The sequence below is a fragment of the Pyrgilauda ruficollis genome, unplaced genomic scaffold, assembly GCF_017590135.1.
Source record: "Pyrgilauda ruficollis isolate IOZ18807 unplaced genomic scaffold, ASM1759013v1 scaffold3, whole genome shotgun sequence".
Taxonomy (NCBI): domain Eukaryota; kingdom Metazoa; phylum Chordata; class Aves; order Passeriformes; family Passeridae; genus Pyrgilauda; species Pyrgilauda ruficollis.
In genome coordinates this window covers 7,403,514-7,417,981 of record NW_024524377.1, presented here as the reverse complement: position 1 = coordinate 7,417,981, position 14,468 = coordinate 7,403,514, and the positions used below count along the sequence as shown (strand labels likewise).

The 14,468-nt window shown below is 44.1% G+C and overlaps 1 protein-coding gene across 1 annotated transcript in view; it reads right to left on the bottom strand.

Moving 5' to 3' along the window:
- The window catches only part of SLC12A8 (solute carrier family 12 member 8), a 47,173-nt gene that overhangs the window by 2,469 nt on the left and 30,236 nt on the right, over positions 1-14,468 (bottom strand). Inside the window, exons 7-12 of the mRNA XM_041473396.1 lie at positions 13,996-14,083; positions 10,701-10,847; positions 7,208-7,880; positions 6,184-6,281; positions 4,536-4,653; positions 2,284-2,344 (exon numbers count right to left, since the gene is read on the bottom strand). Of these exons, the coding sequence (XP_041329330.1) occupies positions 2,284-2,344; positions 4,536-4,653; positions 6,184-6,281; positions 7,208-7,880; positions 10,701-10,847; positions 13,996-14,083 (1,185 nt within the window). The remainder of the gene's footprint in view (positions 1-2,283; positions 2,345-4,535; positions 4,654-6,183; positions 6,282-7,207; positions 7,881-10,700; positions 10,848-13,995; positions 14,084-14,468) is intronic.

Sequence of the window (14,468 nt, the reverse complement as noted above, 5' to 3'; positions counted from 1 at the left end):
CAATGCAATTTTTTGCAGCACAACATAGATGGACTTCGAAGTGACCCCACTCCCAAGCAGAGCCCAAGGTGTCTTTGTGCCAGTAAGAGCAGGAGCCCTGGCACCAGGATAAGGTGACCAAGCTGACTGGCTGACCCAGACATTGCACTCTTTGAGAGGAGAAAACCAGGATCAGTTTCCACCTTGGGCACTTACCAGATCTCCCCTCAGCCTTTCTTGGCAGGGTCTTTGCTCATCGATTGCACTGACCAAAGAACCAAGGACTTTGTTTGTCTGGTAACCCAAAGATAAAATCCCCCTGTGACCACAGCACCTCTCCACACGAGAGGCAGGGATAGTTTCTGCTTTCCACGTGTGGTCATTCTCCATGAAGCCCCACACCTCAACCAGACTCCCACAGGGATTGCTGACAACGGGCAGGAGACGCGACTGAGATGCACCAAAGGACAGCTGGGAGGAAAATGCTGTTCTGCCATCGCAGAGGCATCGAGCTAAAATGACCAGCTACAAATCTGCCCGGGGTGGAAGCAGACAGAGCTGCCCAGGGTATGAAGCAGCAGGGTCTGGCTCACTGTGCCATGAGTAATTCTGGCAGCATTTCAGCATGGCCCCACTTACCCTGTTCCCAGCCCTAACTCCTCACCCTTGGCTTGAGCTCGTGTCACCAGTCCAGCAGATGTTGTGCAAGGGGATAAGGGACAATCCCTTACTCAGAAAGAGACATGCAGAAAGCACATGTGGTGGTGCATCCCACTCCCCTGCCCCTTGGGCTGCACTGTGATCTGAGAAATGCTTGTTAGCCTCAGCCTTGACAAACAGCACCTGGGCTCAGCTCTGCCTGAGCTTATCAGAAACACTGTCTGCTCCAGGCAGCTAATGCTGACAGCTCCTGGTTTTTAATGAATATCCTTGGAAACTTATTTTTCTTGCATGAGCAACAACCCAAGTGGAAGAACCTTTTTGTTATAGAGCATTCAAAGAAAGTTACTGACAAAAATTGTGGCCAGGATGGAAAATTACTATGACCAAAGCCAACTCTCTTGCTACCCAGTAAGCAGCAGCCCAGAGTGAGACCCTTTGAGTTCTCCTGGCCCACAGTGGGCTGAGACCAGCACCTTCCTCTGAGCGGGGCCTCTCAGAGCAGTGAACTCTCAGGTTTGCTATTCCTGTAGGACCATCACCAAGTGACAATGACACAGCCTGTGCTGATTCCCCCACTCCTCAAGGTTCAATCCTTTACCTGTTGAGAAGATGCAAAGGCATCACAATTCCATAAGAATCTTTTGGTAAATGGTTTAAATTAAGGTATAAATTAAGTGCTGTTGTGTCTAAGGCCTACCATGGAGACCTCAGAGAGATCCCTCACCCCTGGCTTCTCTCCCCAACCACCTCTGCTTACCAAAACATGTGGTCATGTTAGAGGAACTGTGGGCAGAGACAGGACCTGGCAAGACAGACCAATGTGCTTAATTGCCTGGACTTTCATTTATTTTGAGGAGCCAGCAAATTGGCACATGTAATGCATGGCAGCTCGTGTTGCACAGTCCTCAATACGGGGTTCACTCACCCCAGCAAAAAAAAAAACCCAACAGACTGAGAAACTCAAAGCCCACTGCTCAGAGGCAGAGGTGCTCATAAGCTGCTACAGGAAACCCAGTGTGATGGAATTAATAATTAATAGCATCAAATAAGTTTAAGAAAACTAGTTAATAACCAACCAAAAAAGCCCCTCAAGGTCTTGTGGCAATCAAAACTCCAAGACAATGCTACTGCAGTCCCATGCAAACTCAATACTGAAGGATTCCTTCACCAAAGACCTTGTGTATCATGTTTGCCCCAAAGTTATTGCAGCTCCCCTACCCCAGATTTCCTCTCTCCACCACTACCAGAGGAATTTGTTTTCAGTGAATTATGAGAAGGAGTCTCAAATTTCTCATTTCCTTGCAAACTTCCCAGTTTAACCTGAGCCATAGATTTTGAGCACAGACCTTTGGGGTAGGATAAAGCTTCAGGCACCAAGATACAGTTTTCAGCTGACATTCCCACACTCAAAGCAGAGGAGACTCCTGCTTCCCCACATCCACAGCTAACCATATGCCAGGCTAATGGGAGCAAGCAGCCCCTTTTACAATTAAGCAAGAATAACCCTGAGTATGCAAGAAGGGGCAGAAAGACTGCTTAGGGTAATAAGCAAGTCAATTCTTCCAGCCCTCTCTGTGCTCATTAGTGGGTCATGGGAACAACGAGCAGTGGGTTGGTCACTGCCAAGTGACTGGTACCAACCTGCATGAAGTGATCAAAACCGACTTAATCCAGCCAAAGAAACTGAAATTTGCTGCTGCTCCTACAGAGAAAAGGCACAAGAAGTCAGTATGCTGCTAATTCTCTCATAATAGCATTACACCACTGGATTTTTGCATAAAATCTCAAACCAGCACACTTGTTATTAGCCTGCAGTACCCAAAGATTTTGTGATAGTGAGAACATTCCTGAAGTCTTCCTACATGCTGTGGCTTTTAAACAACTGTCCAGGTATGAACCCAAATTTCCTATGGAGAACAGCCATGCATTCCCAGCCTGACAGCTTGTTAAACCCCAGTAAGGCTTGAGCAAAGCCCAGGCACCCACCACAGTATCTTTCACTGCCTGGAGTGCAAAAATCCCCACTGCAGGGATGGGGAGACAGGAGGAGCCATTCAGCCAACCTCAGCCAGGGTGGCTGTGGTCTCACCAATGATTTCCTCTTGTCTGACCCCACAGAGAGCTGGCTTAGCTTATTACACCAACACTGATTGCTTTTCTGATTTCTCAGTAGAGTTAGTTTCCTGCACTGGGTCCCTGCAGGGGCAGGGAAGTGCCAGAGCTGAAAGCAAAAGCAGCAGGAGAAGTTTGGTGAGGGACAGGGAGAACCAAGCCCTGTCAGTGCCTGCTGGATTTGGCTTAGGCTGCTGGGGAGGAAGAGAGAGAAGGGATGTGTCAACCACAGGGCACTTCTCCCAAGGTCTTCATCTAGCCCCTAATCCAGAGCTTCTCTCAGGCCAGTGTCTCCCAGCCTTTCCAGACAGAAGGGCTGTTTGATCCTTTGAAGAACAAACTCACAGATCATCAGAGCCTTGTGACCACAAAATAACATTCCCTCGCAGCCAAGTAAAAGTCAGGCTGAATTTTGAGCATTCACTTCCAACATTTTCAAAGCCATGCATTGTTTCACTGTATGCATGAGAATGCACGTGCAAAAGAAACCAAGAAAAAAATGTCTAATCGTGCTGCTATTTCATCAGCTTCCAAAACCCTCTACACACTGACAGAGAAATTCTTATTAATTTTTGATAAATATTTCAAAATCAGATTACAGAGATATAATACAGTGAGTATACAAAGGCAAAACATACTCCAACACCTGAAAACATTATTTCTGTTTTGTTTGATATATGGGGGCCATAAACAACTTGATTAAAACTTACATATATTTGAAAAGATACAAATTAGCAGCTACTATCCACAATCTCAGCTCTTTTCTACTATCCCCTACAGATACATGGAAAGAAAATCACTCAAGAGTAGAAAAAGAACAGTTTAGAAGGTGGTGATTAGTTTGTGGTTTCTCATCGTGTGCATTTCTCAAATCTAGTATGTACTTACCTACTGTCTAATGAACTTTCACCTAAATAAACCCAGGTAGCTATTTCTGCACATATTGCTTATGAACTCATATTTCATACTTGATTTTTCTCATCCTGGACAAAAAACTGCACATCCAGGCACACACTCAGCTGTGCACCTCACAACCTGCCGATGGATGGGTGGATGGATGGATGGATGGATGGATGGATGGATGTACGTACTCATGAGCAGGTGAGGATGCCCACACCATGTCCCTTCAGAGACACAGAGCACTGCAAACCCCCCCACTGGCCTTGCCAAGGAGCTGTGGGCTCTCATGAGCTGCTTGCTGAATGTGCTTCACTGTTTAATTTTGAACTTGTTTAAGCCGATCATGTGCACAGATCTTTCTAATGCTCTCTGCCTTAAAGTATTTTCCCAGATTATGTTCCCAACATATTCAATTTGTTTAGCTCTGGAATCAAAAGGCTCTCTTGTTCCACAGTTATGAATGCTGAGATTTGATGAGACACTCATCATAATTGCCATTTTCCTTAAACTTCTCTCAGGTGGGTTTAGATTGATTTGGTTTAATAAAACTTATTTACAGCAGATTTTTCTCATTGCTGGGGTGCATTTACAAAATGCCATCCCCATCAAATCTTAGTATCTGGTTTTGCCATTTGAAGCATGATATAATAAAGCAACAAGCACCATGTTCAAACTATCACACCAATGCTACTTATAGTTAGAATCTAACAGAAAATTAAAGACTCAGAGAGAAAATGTATTAAAACAGCAATGGAACAAATTGTCATCGTTTACTGTGTCACCTGCACATTAAACACAAGAGTCTCAGTTCCTAATTAAATTAAATTAAAAGTTTAATGAATTTTTAAGCAGGTTTAGTAATACAGAGAAAAAAAACTCACCAAGAGGGAGTCCTGGGCTTACTTGGCCGATGTAGAAATACAGAATAACTGCTGCTCCCAGGCTGACCAGGGTGTAGATCCACTGAATGACAAACATTATGATGAGGGACACAATTGCCTGGTGGAAAGACACGGTTTGGGGTTACCCCAGAGTCTGGGAGGTAAGACCATGTGGACAGTCAGAGCTCAGGTTTCCATGTTACAGGGAGCCTCACTTGGTCTCACTCGGAAAAGGAGGGACAGCACAGGTTTACAGTGTCACCTTCAGCAGCATGGAGGTAGCTCCACTGAGCTATCCTGACTCCCAGGGTCAGCGTGGGTCTCTGCCTGGGCTTCTCCCAGAGAAACATCCAGAGACTCACCAGCTCAGGAGGAGATTTGGCTCAAGTTGCATACAAACAGGGATAGAGGTACCGTCTCCATGGCAGATGCTTGGAACAGCAAGGGGCAGCACACAAAGAAAGAACTAAAATGGTCCCAGCTGACACAATCGGTGAAGGTCAAAGAGGGCAGAAGGGAAAGGAGTCAGGATGAATAAAAACATCCAATTTTTGCTCTTGTGATTTTATTTTGCATTGTCAATCCCATCCCAGCTCTGTTGCAATCTCCACCCAAGCCTGATTATTGACAGGAAACCTAGTTGCTTTAATGAGCACATCCATCATCTCCATAAGCAAATTCCCCTGCAAAGGCAGAGGGCTGATGGCTCTGCCCTGACATGCACTTGGGAGCCACAATAGATACGAGCCCAGAGGTGGCATCAGCACACAACCTCCCAAAGATGCCTCCTAAAGAGGGGCCACCACTCCCAGCCCACCCCTGGCCCTGCAGCCCAGTGGGACCCCTCACCAGGAGCTGGCTGCTGGCAGCAGCCGTGGTGAATTTGAAAAGCAGGTGTCCAGCTCCATCTGAGGATTAAACTAACAGGGTTTGTTGGGCTGTTTGAGTGGGTTTGTTACATTTTATGCACAGCTATGAAATCCTCATCCATGCAGCAAAGCCATATGGCTCATTCATTATGCATATCTGACCCTTTCCTTGTCATCTGCCCAATAATCCATCTTCCCAAGATGAATTTAAATGTCTTAAACTTCTCAGAAACTTGAGGCAGAAGCTATTTAAAAGTTATTTAATGTTTAAAGTTTATTCCATGTTGCAGGAATGCTCTCCTTTCCTCCCTCAAAAGGTGGAATTTCATAGCCAGGCTGCTAGTATCAGGAAGTCAGCACTAATGAAACCCCATCCCAAGCTTGCAGAAACTGGCCCATTAATAAAAGCAACACAGCTTTGGAGATGGTGTCTCAATTCATTACACAGCAAGGCTTTTTTTTTTTTTTTTTTTTTTTTATTCCATGCATCCTTAAAGTCCTAAGACTCCAGATTTTGAATTTGTACTTTTGAGTTGGGTTGGAGTTTGTTTGTTTGTTTGTGGTTTTTCCTGTTATTTAATTTAATTTGCCATTGGTCTTTTCCCTTAATTAGAACTGCTGGATGCAGTACCTTGAGTATTTAGTTCAGGTGACCTGGAATACAAGAATCAAATGCCAGTATTTAAGGTACTGGAGTATTTACACTGCAGTATGGGATGAATGTCCTTCCGTTTTCTACTATCACAAAACACTGCTCAAAATTAAAGTAAATTACTTACACCAGCAAAGGAAATCCAGTGACTGAAAAATTTGGAGTAGAAAGATTCTGGCACTTGCTGAATTCCCAGTTCTGGATTTTGTTGCTTTATAGATGATTCTAAAGAAAACAAAAAAAAAAAAATTAGAAAGGTACTATAACGTCGCAGTTCTGGATTTTGTTGCTTTATAGATGATTCTAAAGAAAATGGGAAAAAAATTAGAAAGGTACTATAATGTCAGGGTTTTTTTCCTCTACTTTACATTACCAGATTCCAGGAACCAAAGCAAAAATTCTAGCTGACAGCTGGGTATAACATAGTTAAAACAAAACCTCCAAAATGAAAACTGAAAAGAAGTGCAAGGAAAAAAACAAAAAGTTGCCAGCTCTGCTACTAAGTCCATTTGAAGGCCCCATCTATCCATGTCTGCCTCAATTTCACAATTTGTGAAATAAGAAAAATAATACTTTCCTCCATCAGAGGGGTATATGAAGCTTAACTGACTAATGCTGATGAAACACTGCAGCACTGGGAATGACAAGCTCCATGCACAGGTGCTGCATCAAATACCCACATCACCAACAGAACAAATTCAGATCTTTACCTATGGATGTTGAGTTACAAACTCCACCTGTGTTGTGGGGACCATTAAGATAGCCTGAGTTTGAGTCACAGGGCTCCAACCATCCTACCCCACACCAGGATGAAGTAAATCCCAAGATGCACCTAAACCCTTTTTAATGTGCAGCATTCAGCGTGCCTGTGAAGAATTATGAGTATATCGTAAACAACCCAACACTAAATTTAGTCCTGCCTGCTTTCCTGTGATTAATCTTCTGTAGGAAATTGCATTGGAACTTCTCCTGTGATGCATTGCAATGAACTCTACCCTCACCTGGAATAAATGATATTATGGCCATGAATCACTGAATGACAGCCCCATATAAAGCTTGTTTCGTGCCTGCCTTCAGGAAAGCACTGGGAGGACCAAGGTTATAAAGAATTTTCTCTGAACAGGGAGATGCCCATCTCCTCCAGCCCTTACCTTCTCCCCCTGGGCCAGGGAGCATCATCACTTCACTGCAGGGCTGCTCCCTCTGCTCCAGCCTCCAGGGTATGTGCTGGGCATCCGCAGGGGGTGCTGAGCCCAGACCTGCATCCCACTGGCTGCCCTGCTCATCCACGTCCTGCTGCCTCCCCTGGGGCTCCGTGGTCTCATCCCAGCTGTTCTGAGCCAGGAGAGCATCGTGATGGAGATCCAGGAGAAAGCTGTCTTGTAATGTCTGCTTGGCTGGCCTCTTTGTCTTCTTTTGTTTGCCTTTTTGGGTTAAATTCTCAGCTCCTTCTCTTTTGCTAGTACTTGGCTCACTAAAAAATGGTTTAAAAAGCTGGTCCATGTCTTTTTTGAATTCCAGCAAGGTGCCATTTGATCTGCTTTGAATTACCCCATCTGCTGCCCGGCTGGGGGGCTTGTTGAAAATTAAAGGCTGGGAAGAGTGAGCAGGTCTAGCAGTTCCCATCTGGGTCTCTTCAGGTTTCTGCTGAATGTTGTAGCTCAAGGACAGTGAGAAATAGGAATAGTCCACAGCAATATATGTCAGCATGAAGTTGATGGTGACTATGGGAGCAAGAACATTCACTTGCCCGATGAAGACAAAAGCCATGGTGATGAGACTCGTTAAGCAAATTGCAGCCACTGGAGTCTTGTTGGGGCCTTTCTAGTTCATAAATAAAACAAAATTATGTTTAAATTAATAACCATGAACCTTGTCATGAGGATCCCCCACTTACTCAGCTGCTGTTTGTGGTTACCTGGGCTGTCTGCAGTACCCCCCTAGTCATGAAATACATGCATGTGCAAAAAGAGGCTCACAGGCCTAATAAATTAAAGAATAGACTAGAAGCCAAAAGCTGTGGAGCTCCCACTTCATCGCTAAGCCTTATTCAAGCTTTGTCTGTGGTAAATTCATCCACTCTCACTCATATCTCCATGGTAAAACAATGTCATTAAAGCTGCAATAAACCTTCAGAGAGATTTGTGGGGCTTATGGGAAGTCTGGCAATAAAACGTGTTAATTAGAGTTAACAGTTCATCCCTAATTATTCTACAGGACTCTGCATCACTGCCTCCCCAAAAGGCTGCTTCATGCTGCCCTTGGAAAAGCTCTGCATGAAGCAGTGCCACCTGCACATCAGCAGCTTCTGGCCCTGCCCTGGCAGGCAGCTGAGCTGAGCCCATGGTGTGCTGAGGCTCTGCAGGTGGGGCTGCCCTCCCTGCATCCCCCAGCAGCAGTGGGAAGCAGCACTGAGGCTGGGCAGGTGGGGAGCCTGGGCTGCAGTCAGCCCCAGCAATCCAGGCTTGTGTCAGGAGGGCAGGAGAAACATTGCCTGCTCCTGTCCTTTGGGACTGGGTGAAGGCAGGAAAGGAGAAGGAAAAGAGGCACAAAACAAAGAGCATTGGGAGTGGGACTACCTGAGCCGTGGGCTCATGGACTTTTATCCCAGGTCTAACATACCCATCCTTGGACTAGGCACCATCTTGCCATTTTGCCATCTGACAAGCCTATGCAAGCTGTGTAAAGACTTTCCTTAAAAATATCTTACAAGATATATTACAAAATATCTTAAGTTTTCACTTAAATGCATTTACTTCTTTAATAAACATACTGCTCAAATGGAAACTATTTCTGTTTCCTCCACTCTTATTTATTAATAGAAAAGGGGACAAGTTCTGGACCGTTACATCTTTTCAGAATGAACAAAAATACATCTCAGGGCCAAAGGAACACAGATCTCAGAAAGCATCTTCAGTATCAGAAAGATGTACTGAGATGGGGAACAGATGGGAGGATCTCAGGATGCATCTGGCTTGGATTTAACTCCACAGAAAACATTTGTGTCCTTCCCATCAGCTGGGGTTATGGTGACCACACCACCTTCTTCAACCATGAAAAAGAAGAACCGATGTGGAGTAGGTTGGTAACGACAAATTAAATGTATTTACTCTCCATAAACCAAATCCAAACAATTCCCAAGGTGGCAGAGAGAAGGAAGGGGGAAAAGTGATCTGCCTTTGATTTCTCACCTCTTTTTGAGCCCTTCCCATCATGGCACTCTGCTTGGAGTTCAGAGCAGAAAATTTGACAGAAAGACAGAAAACTATCAGAGAAGAGAGGGAATCAACTTTGCTAAAACCACTGAGAATTTCACAAGGGTTGCCAAGTAGAGAACAGCTTATTCTGAGATCATCTGAAAACTGCCTTCAAAAGCTGGAAGTTTTTGCAGTCATTACTGTTCCTGATTTCCCTACAATTATTACTATTATTTTTCCTGCTATTATTATAACTTTTAGTTTATAAAACTGCTTTGAGAAACATAAAACAACAGAGAGAAAATTATTATATTTATAAAATATTTAAGTACTTTTAAACTTTCATAAATATCAATACTGAAAAATATTTTTGTGTATTTTTAAGCCACTCTGAAGGAGCAAAGCATCACAAGGCTTTTCCAGACACTGTACAGACAGTGAAATACTGCAGATTATTGAGAGTGATGGAGTTATTTTCTCCCTATTTAGAAAAAAGGAAAATCATGTAAGGATGCATAGCCCAAGACTACAGAGGCCTTGGTCACTGATATCAGTGGAATGACTCATGCATAAAGACTATTCATGAAGCAAGGAAAAAGCTTCTTGTCATATTTCAAGCAAGACTTTTGTTTCAATATAAAGCTTAGAAGACCCCTAACTTAACCTTTCAAATCTGTTCTTTGTTTTTATTTAATAGTGTCCTGAAGGCACCTTATCTTCCAGAGCAGTGTCCTCTTCCCCACTGCACACAGACTGAGTCCACAGCATCACAGCTGGTCACGCACTCAGCTCGGAGCCTACCACAGAGGACAGGAACAGAACAGAGAAAATGTACAGGAAAGAAGAATAAGAAAGAAAACAGATAGAAGAAAACCATATATTTCACCAAGTGCTGGGACAAAAGCTTCAGGCTTCTGCCCTGGGCAGGAGGGCAGAGGAGAGGGAGGTACTTCCTTCGGGCATGGCCGGGGTCAGCACCAGCACAGATAAGGTGTTTGCAAAAAACCCCACAGGCAAAGTTATATCATAAGTGCCTGTCCTGCTGGGCACATCCTGAAGAAGTGGCTCAGGGAGAGAGGGCACTGATGGCAGCCCAGGAAGGGCTGTGTGTGCACAGGAGCAGGACACAGAGCCCCAGGCCAGGGCGCACAGGTGGGTGAGTGAGGTGCCAGCACTGCACGGTGCCAAACCCCGTGGGAGGGCTCGGGGCAGAGGCAGTGCACACAGGGACAGGCAGGGAAAGGATCACAGACAGTTGGATGCTTGGGTTTTTTTCATAAAACCACCATTTCCTGGCTTTTCTGCCTATGCATGGGATACCAGATCCTGAGATTTCCCCTCCTCGCATTTCATGCATCCCCCATCTCACTCCACAGACACATAGAAATCTTGGCTTCTTAAATTCAGGTGAAGGTTTGACAGCAATCCTGCAGAAAGGATGACTAACCCCACGTCCAAGGAAGGCAAGCATGGGGATCACATTCTCCTGGGCGATGCACTGCAGGATCCTGGGTGCTCCGTAGAGCCCTCCCATGCAGGAGGCCAGGGAGGAGATGTACAGGCCTAGCAAAAACAAAAACCCCACCAAGGATACCTGGAGGAAACAGAGAGAATGCAAAGTTCATCATGTTATGCCTTAAAGACACCCAAATGAAATACATGTATTCTAAGAGATCACATATATTTTCTAATGTTGTTAAATGAACAGAGCAAGCCCTGGGAAAGCAGTGATTTAATTGGTCTGTGGTATAAAGTACAAGCAATTAATACAGGAAAATTATCCCATAAAAGTAATTTAATACTGAACATCCTGTACCGACAGAACCATTTTACAAGCTCATATCCAAGGAATTCTTTGTCACTTGGAGCAACTGCAGCAAAGCAGCAGCTATTAGATTCCCCTTAAGTAACTGGAAGTGAGTTTATTTCAGGCAAGATCACTTATATACAGAGCACATCATACAGGAAAAGCTGCCCAGGCTTCCCACCATCCAAAACAGGAAGACAAACCCCTGTGTCTCAGAGGGGAAAACCAATCCTGAAGGAAAACCCACAGTAAAACCAAATCAAAATTGCCACTTAAGTAAATGGCATCTCAGAAAACACGCTCCAAAGGATGTAATACAATGACCTTATTTTCCTGTCTTCAATGAGAAAAGAATTTCCTTTGGCCAGCATGAAACATTAAAAAGAAAAAATTTAAAGCCATAGTGCTAACAAGACTGGTTCTAGAACTGGGTTTAGAACTGGTTTCTGAAGCACCCTTTCAAGCTGGGAGCGTCTCCTGCAGGTGTGGAGGGAAAGGGAGGACAGCTCCTGGTCTGTCACACAGAAGTGAGGACTGGGGTCCCCCCAAGCAGGTCCCCACTGTCGAGAGCTGCAAGCACAGAGAGTGTATCTAAAAAACCCCACCCAAATACACAAAACCTCTCAATACAAACATTGTGCAAGAAAGCTTTGAAATGGGAGTGTTCATGGCAGCACAGTGGAAGGACCTGGACAGAAAAAATAAGGAAAACAAAGTCTAGGGTGACCTGAGGCACCCCTGAGTCCTGCAAGAACACAGAGGTCTGACAGCCAGCAGCCAGGCACAGAGAATGGCAAGGCATGGGGGTAACTCCAGCACAAAGGCCAGGCAGAGAGAAAAACCTCACATTTTGGTCCGAATCCAACATGTCCATATTCCTCTGAAGTGAGCGTTGGAGGTGCAGACAAACATCCATGGCAGAGGATGTCACCAAATGCAGGTCCCCTGCATCCCACATGTGCTTTGCTCCCACCCCTCCTTCCATGGAAAAGAGGGTCTAAATGAACACAGGTCCTCCCAGCTTCTGCCCCCACTGAAGTCAGGTGGCACATGCTTTATTAGGAGGAATTACAAAAATTTACATGGCTAAAGATGATTCAAGCTACATCTGACTTTGGTGTTTTGTCTATGAAATCTGCAGGCAGCAAAAAGGAGATTGGGTAAAAAGCCATAAAAAGCTTTCTCTTGGGGAAGGCAAGTGAAATTAATGCCATGATCCAGAACTGTTCAAACTTCCTAGCACAACATTTCCCCATGAAAATCCACTTGGCCTTGTGAATTGTATCTTGTGGGACAGAAGGAACCTGAGGCACAGATGAGCAGATAGCAGCTCTCATTAGACCAACAGGCAGACACTCAGTGGGGAATCCTCCCTTCCCTCTCCTCTAATCCTTCCCTGCTCTGAGAAATACTTGGAAGAAACAAACAGTTGTGCCAGACATCATATATTATTTTAGCTGCCAAAAATGCTTGCATTTAAATGCACTACTTGACATTCAAATCAGGGTTAGAGGGGAAGAGTCCCTTTCACCAAGGCTGATGAAAGGTTTTGCTAGGAGTTTTGAACATGGAGAGTGTGAATACATTGCAAGGAATTGGCAGTTGGAGCTCATTAGAAGTGAAATTACTGAATCTCATTTTTGTGTTCAAAAAGCCAAACAAATATTGTAACAGAGAAAAGCAGCCAAGCACTCGTTCACCTGTGATAGAAAGGGAGAGTTTGGAGGAGTAATGATCTCTCCCCCTTCCTCTCTCCAAAGTCATTAAAATCTAAAGCATCTTGTAATAACTCAAAGAAGAAACATGAATATTGCACCATTTCTTTGTTCCATATTAGGGGAAAGAAAATTGAATTTGCTTTTTTGGAGGGGAGTATTTGCTTGTTTATTTTTTGTATTTGACAGTATTAAATATCTTCTCATTCATTACTAGATTTTTCATTTTCCCCCTGAGGGTTCTGAAGTTAAAACACAGCTTTAACAATCTCTTTTTCTTCATCAGATTCATTTAAAGCTGATTTTTTTTTGGATACTGCACTTTTTACCCATTAAGTCATTGACATATAAAGAGGTTTCCTTATAGAAGGCAGGTTCATTCTTTTTTTCCCTGAAACAGAGATAAATTTTTTTAGCTCAGCAGGTAGTGGCAAAGCCCTACCAATAATTAGCAGTTTGTCTGGGGGGGTGGAAGAAGTTTAGAGCTGGAAGAAGTTTAGAGTTAAGAAAAAAAAACAGAGTTTCAAATTGATATTTTAGACCATGTTACAGATCAAACTATGTAAACTTCTCAACTTCAAATGAATCACAAAAAACAGTGTCAAATACAGTGAACCCATGGTTTTGGATAATACCTAATAACAGAAAATTAGCCCTTCCATATCGCATCCAAAGAAAGACAATGGCACACACCAAAATCTCCTGCTCTCTTCTTAGAGGCCTGCAGTGGTAAGGTTCATTGTGTGTTACACTACAACCCCCCCATGTGTAAATACTCTGTGTGGAATTGTGGAATGTCTTGAGCTTAATAATCCAATTGCTCAGCCTGCAATTACAGCCTGCTAGATATGGAAATGTGAGCTTTGCTTGACTTAGTCAAGATAAGCAGGGGGGTTCTTCAGGGATTTCAGTTTGGTCTAAGCTTTCACCAACGAGAAAGGATACATGGAATAACATACAGCATTTATCATTAGACCACATTACCATACTTTAGCTCTTAAAGCTATTGCTGGATGATAATGCCAAGATTTGGCATTACGGGATATGCTGGTGAATGCAAGGCTATTCAAATCCATTGTACACTGGGATTTACAACAGGGAAATCCCCCTGAATTTTAATGAGGGATGTGCACCCAAATTCCTTAGGCTTTTGAAAAACTCAAGCATTCAGTGAGGCAGATGGCAACCTGAAAGCACCATTGCATAAAACCACAAGTTACCTTCTCTGCTATCATGAAGTCATAGCGGAGCGACTGACGGGTACAAATGGCTCCCAGCAAGAAAACGAAGACCATGTACAGAAACCACCTGAAAACAACAAAAACAAACCAATTTCTTCACAGCTAGACAAGACCATTGAGAATTCTGCCACTAGGAGAGCCAGGAGACAGACAAATGCCCACAGGTTGGGTCGTGGTTCCTGAATGATTTAGCTTCAGGGATAAATTTGAGACCAACCCACATTACTGCATGGCTGCAAGTGCCCCTCAGGGGAAGCTACCCACACTTCTTAGGTGTGCAGGGGGAAATATCCCAGTCCTAGGGACAGACTTTTTAGTAGGGCCTGTAGCAGAATGCCAGGGAGTAATGGTATGAACTAAAAGAGGGTCAATTCAGACTAGCTGTTAGGAACAAATTTTCTACAATAAGAGTGGTAAAACATGGGATAGGCTGCCCCAAGAGGTGGTGGGTG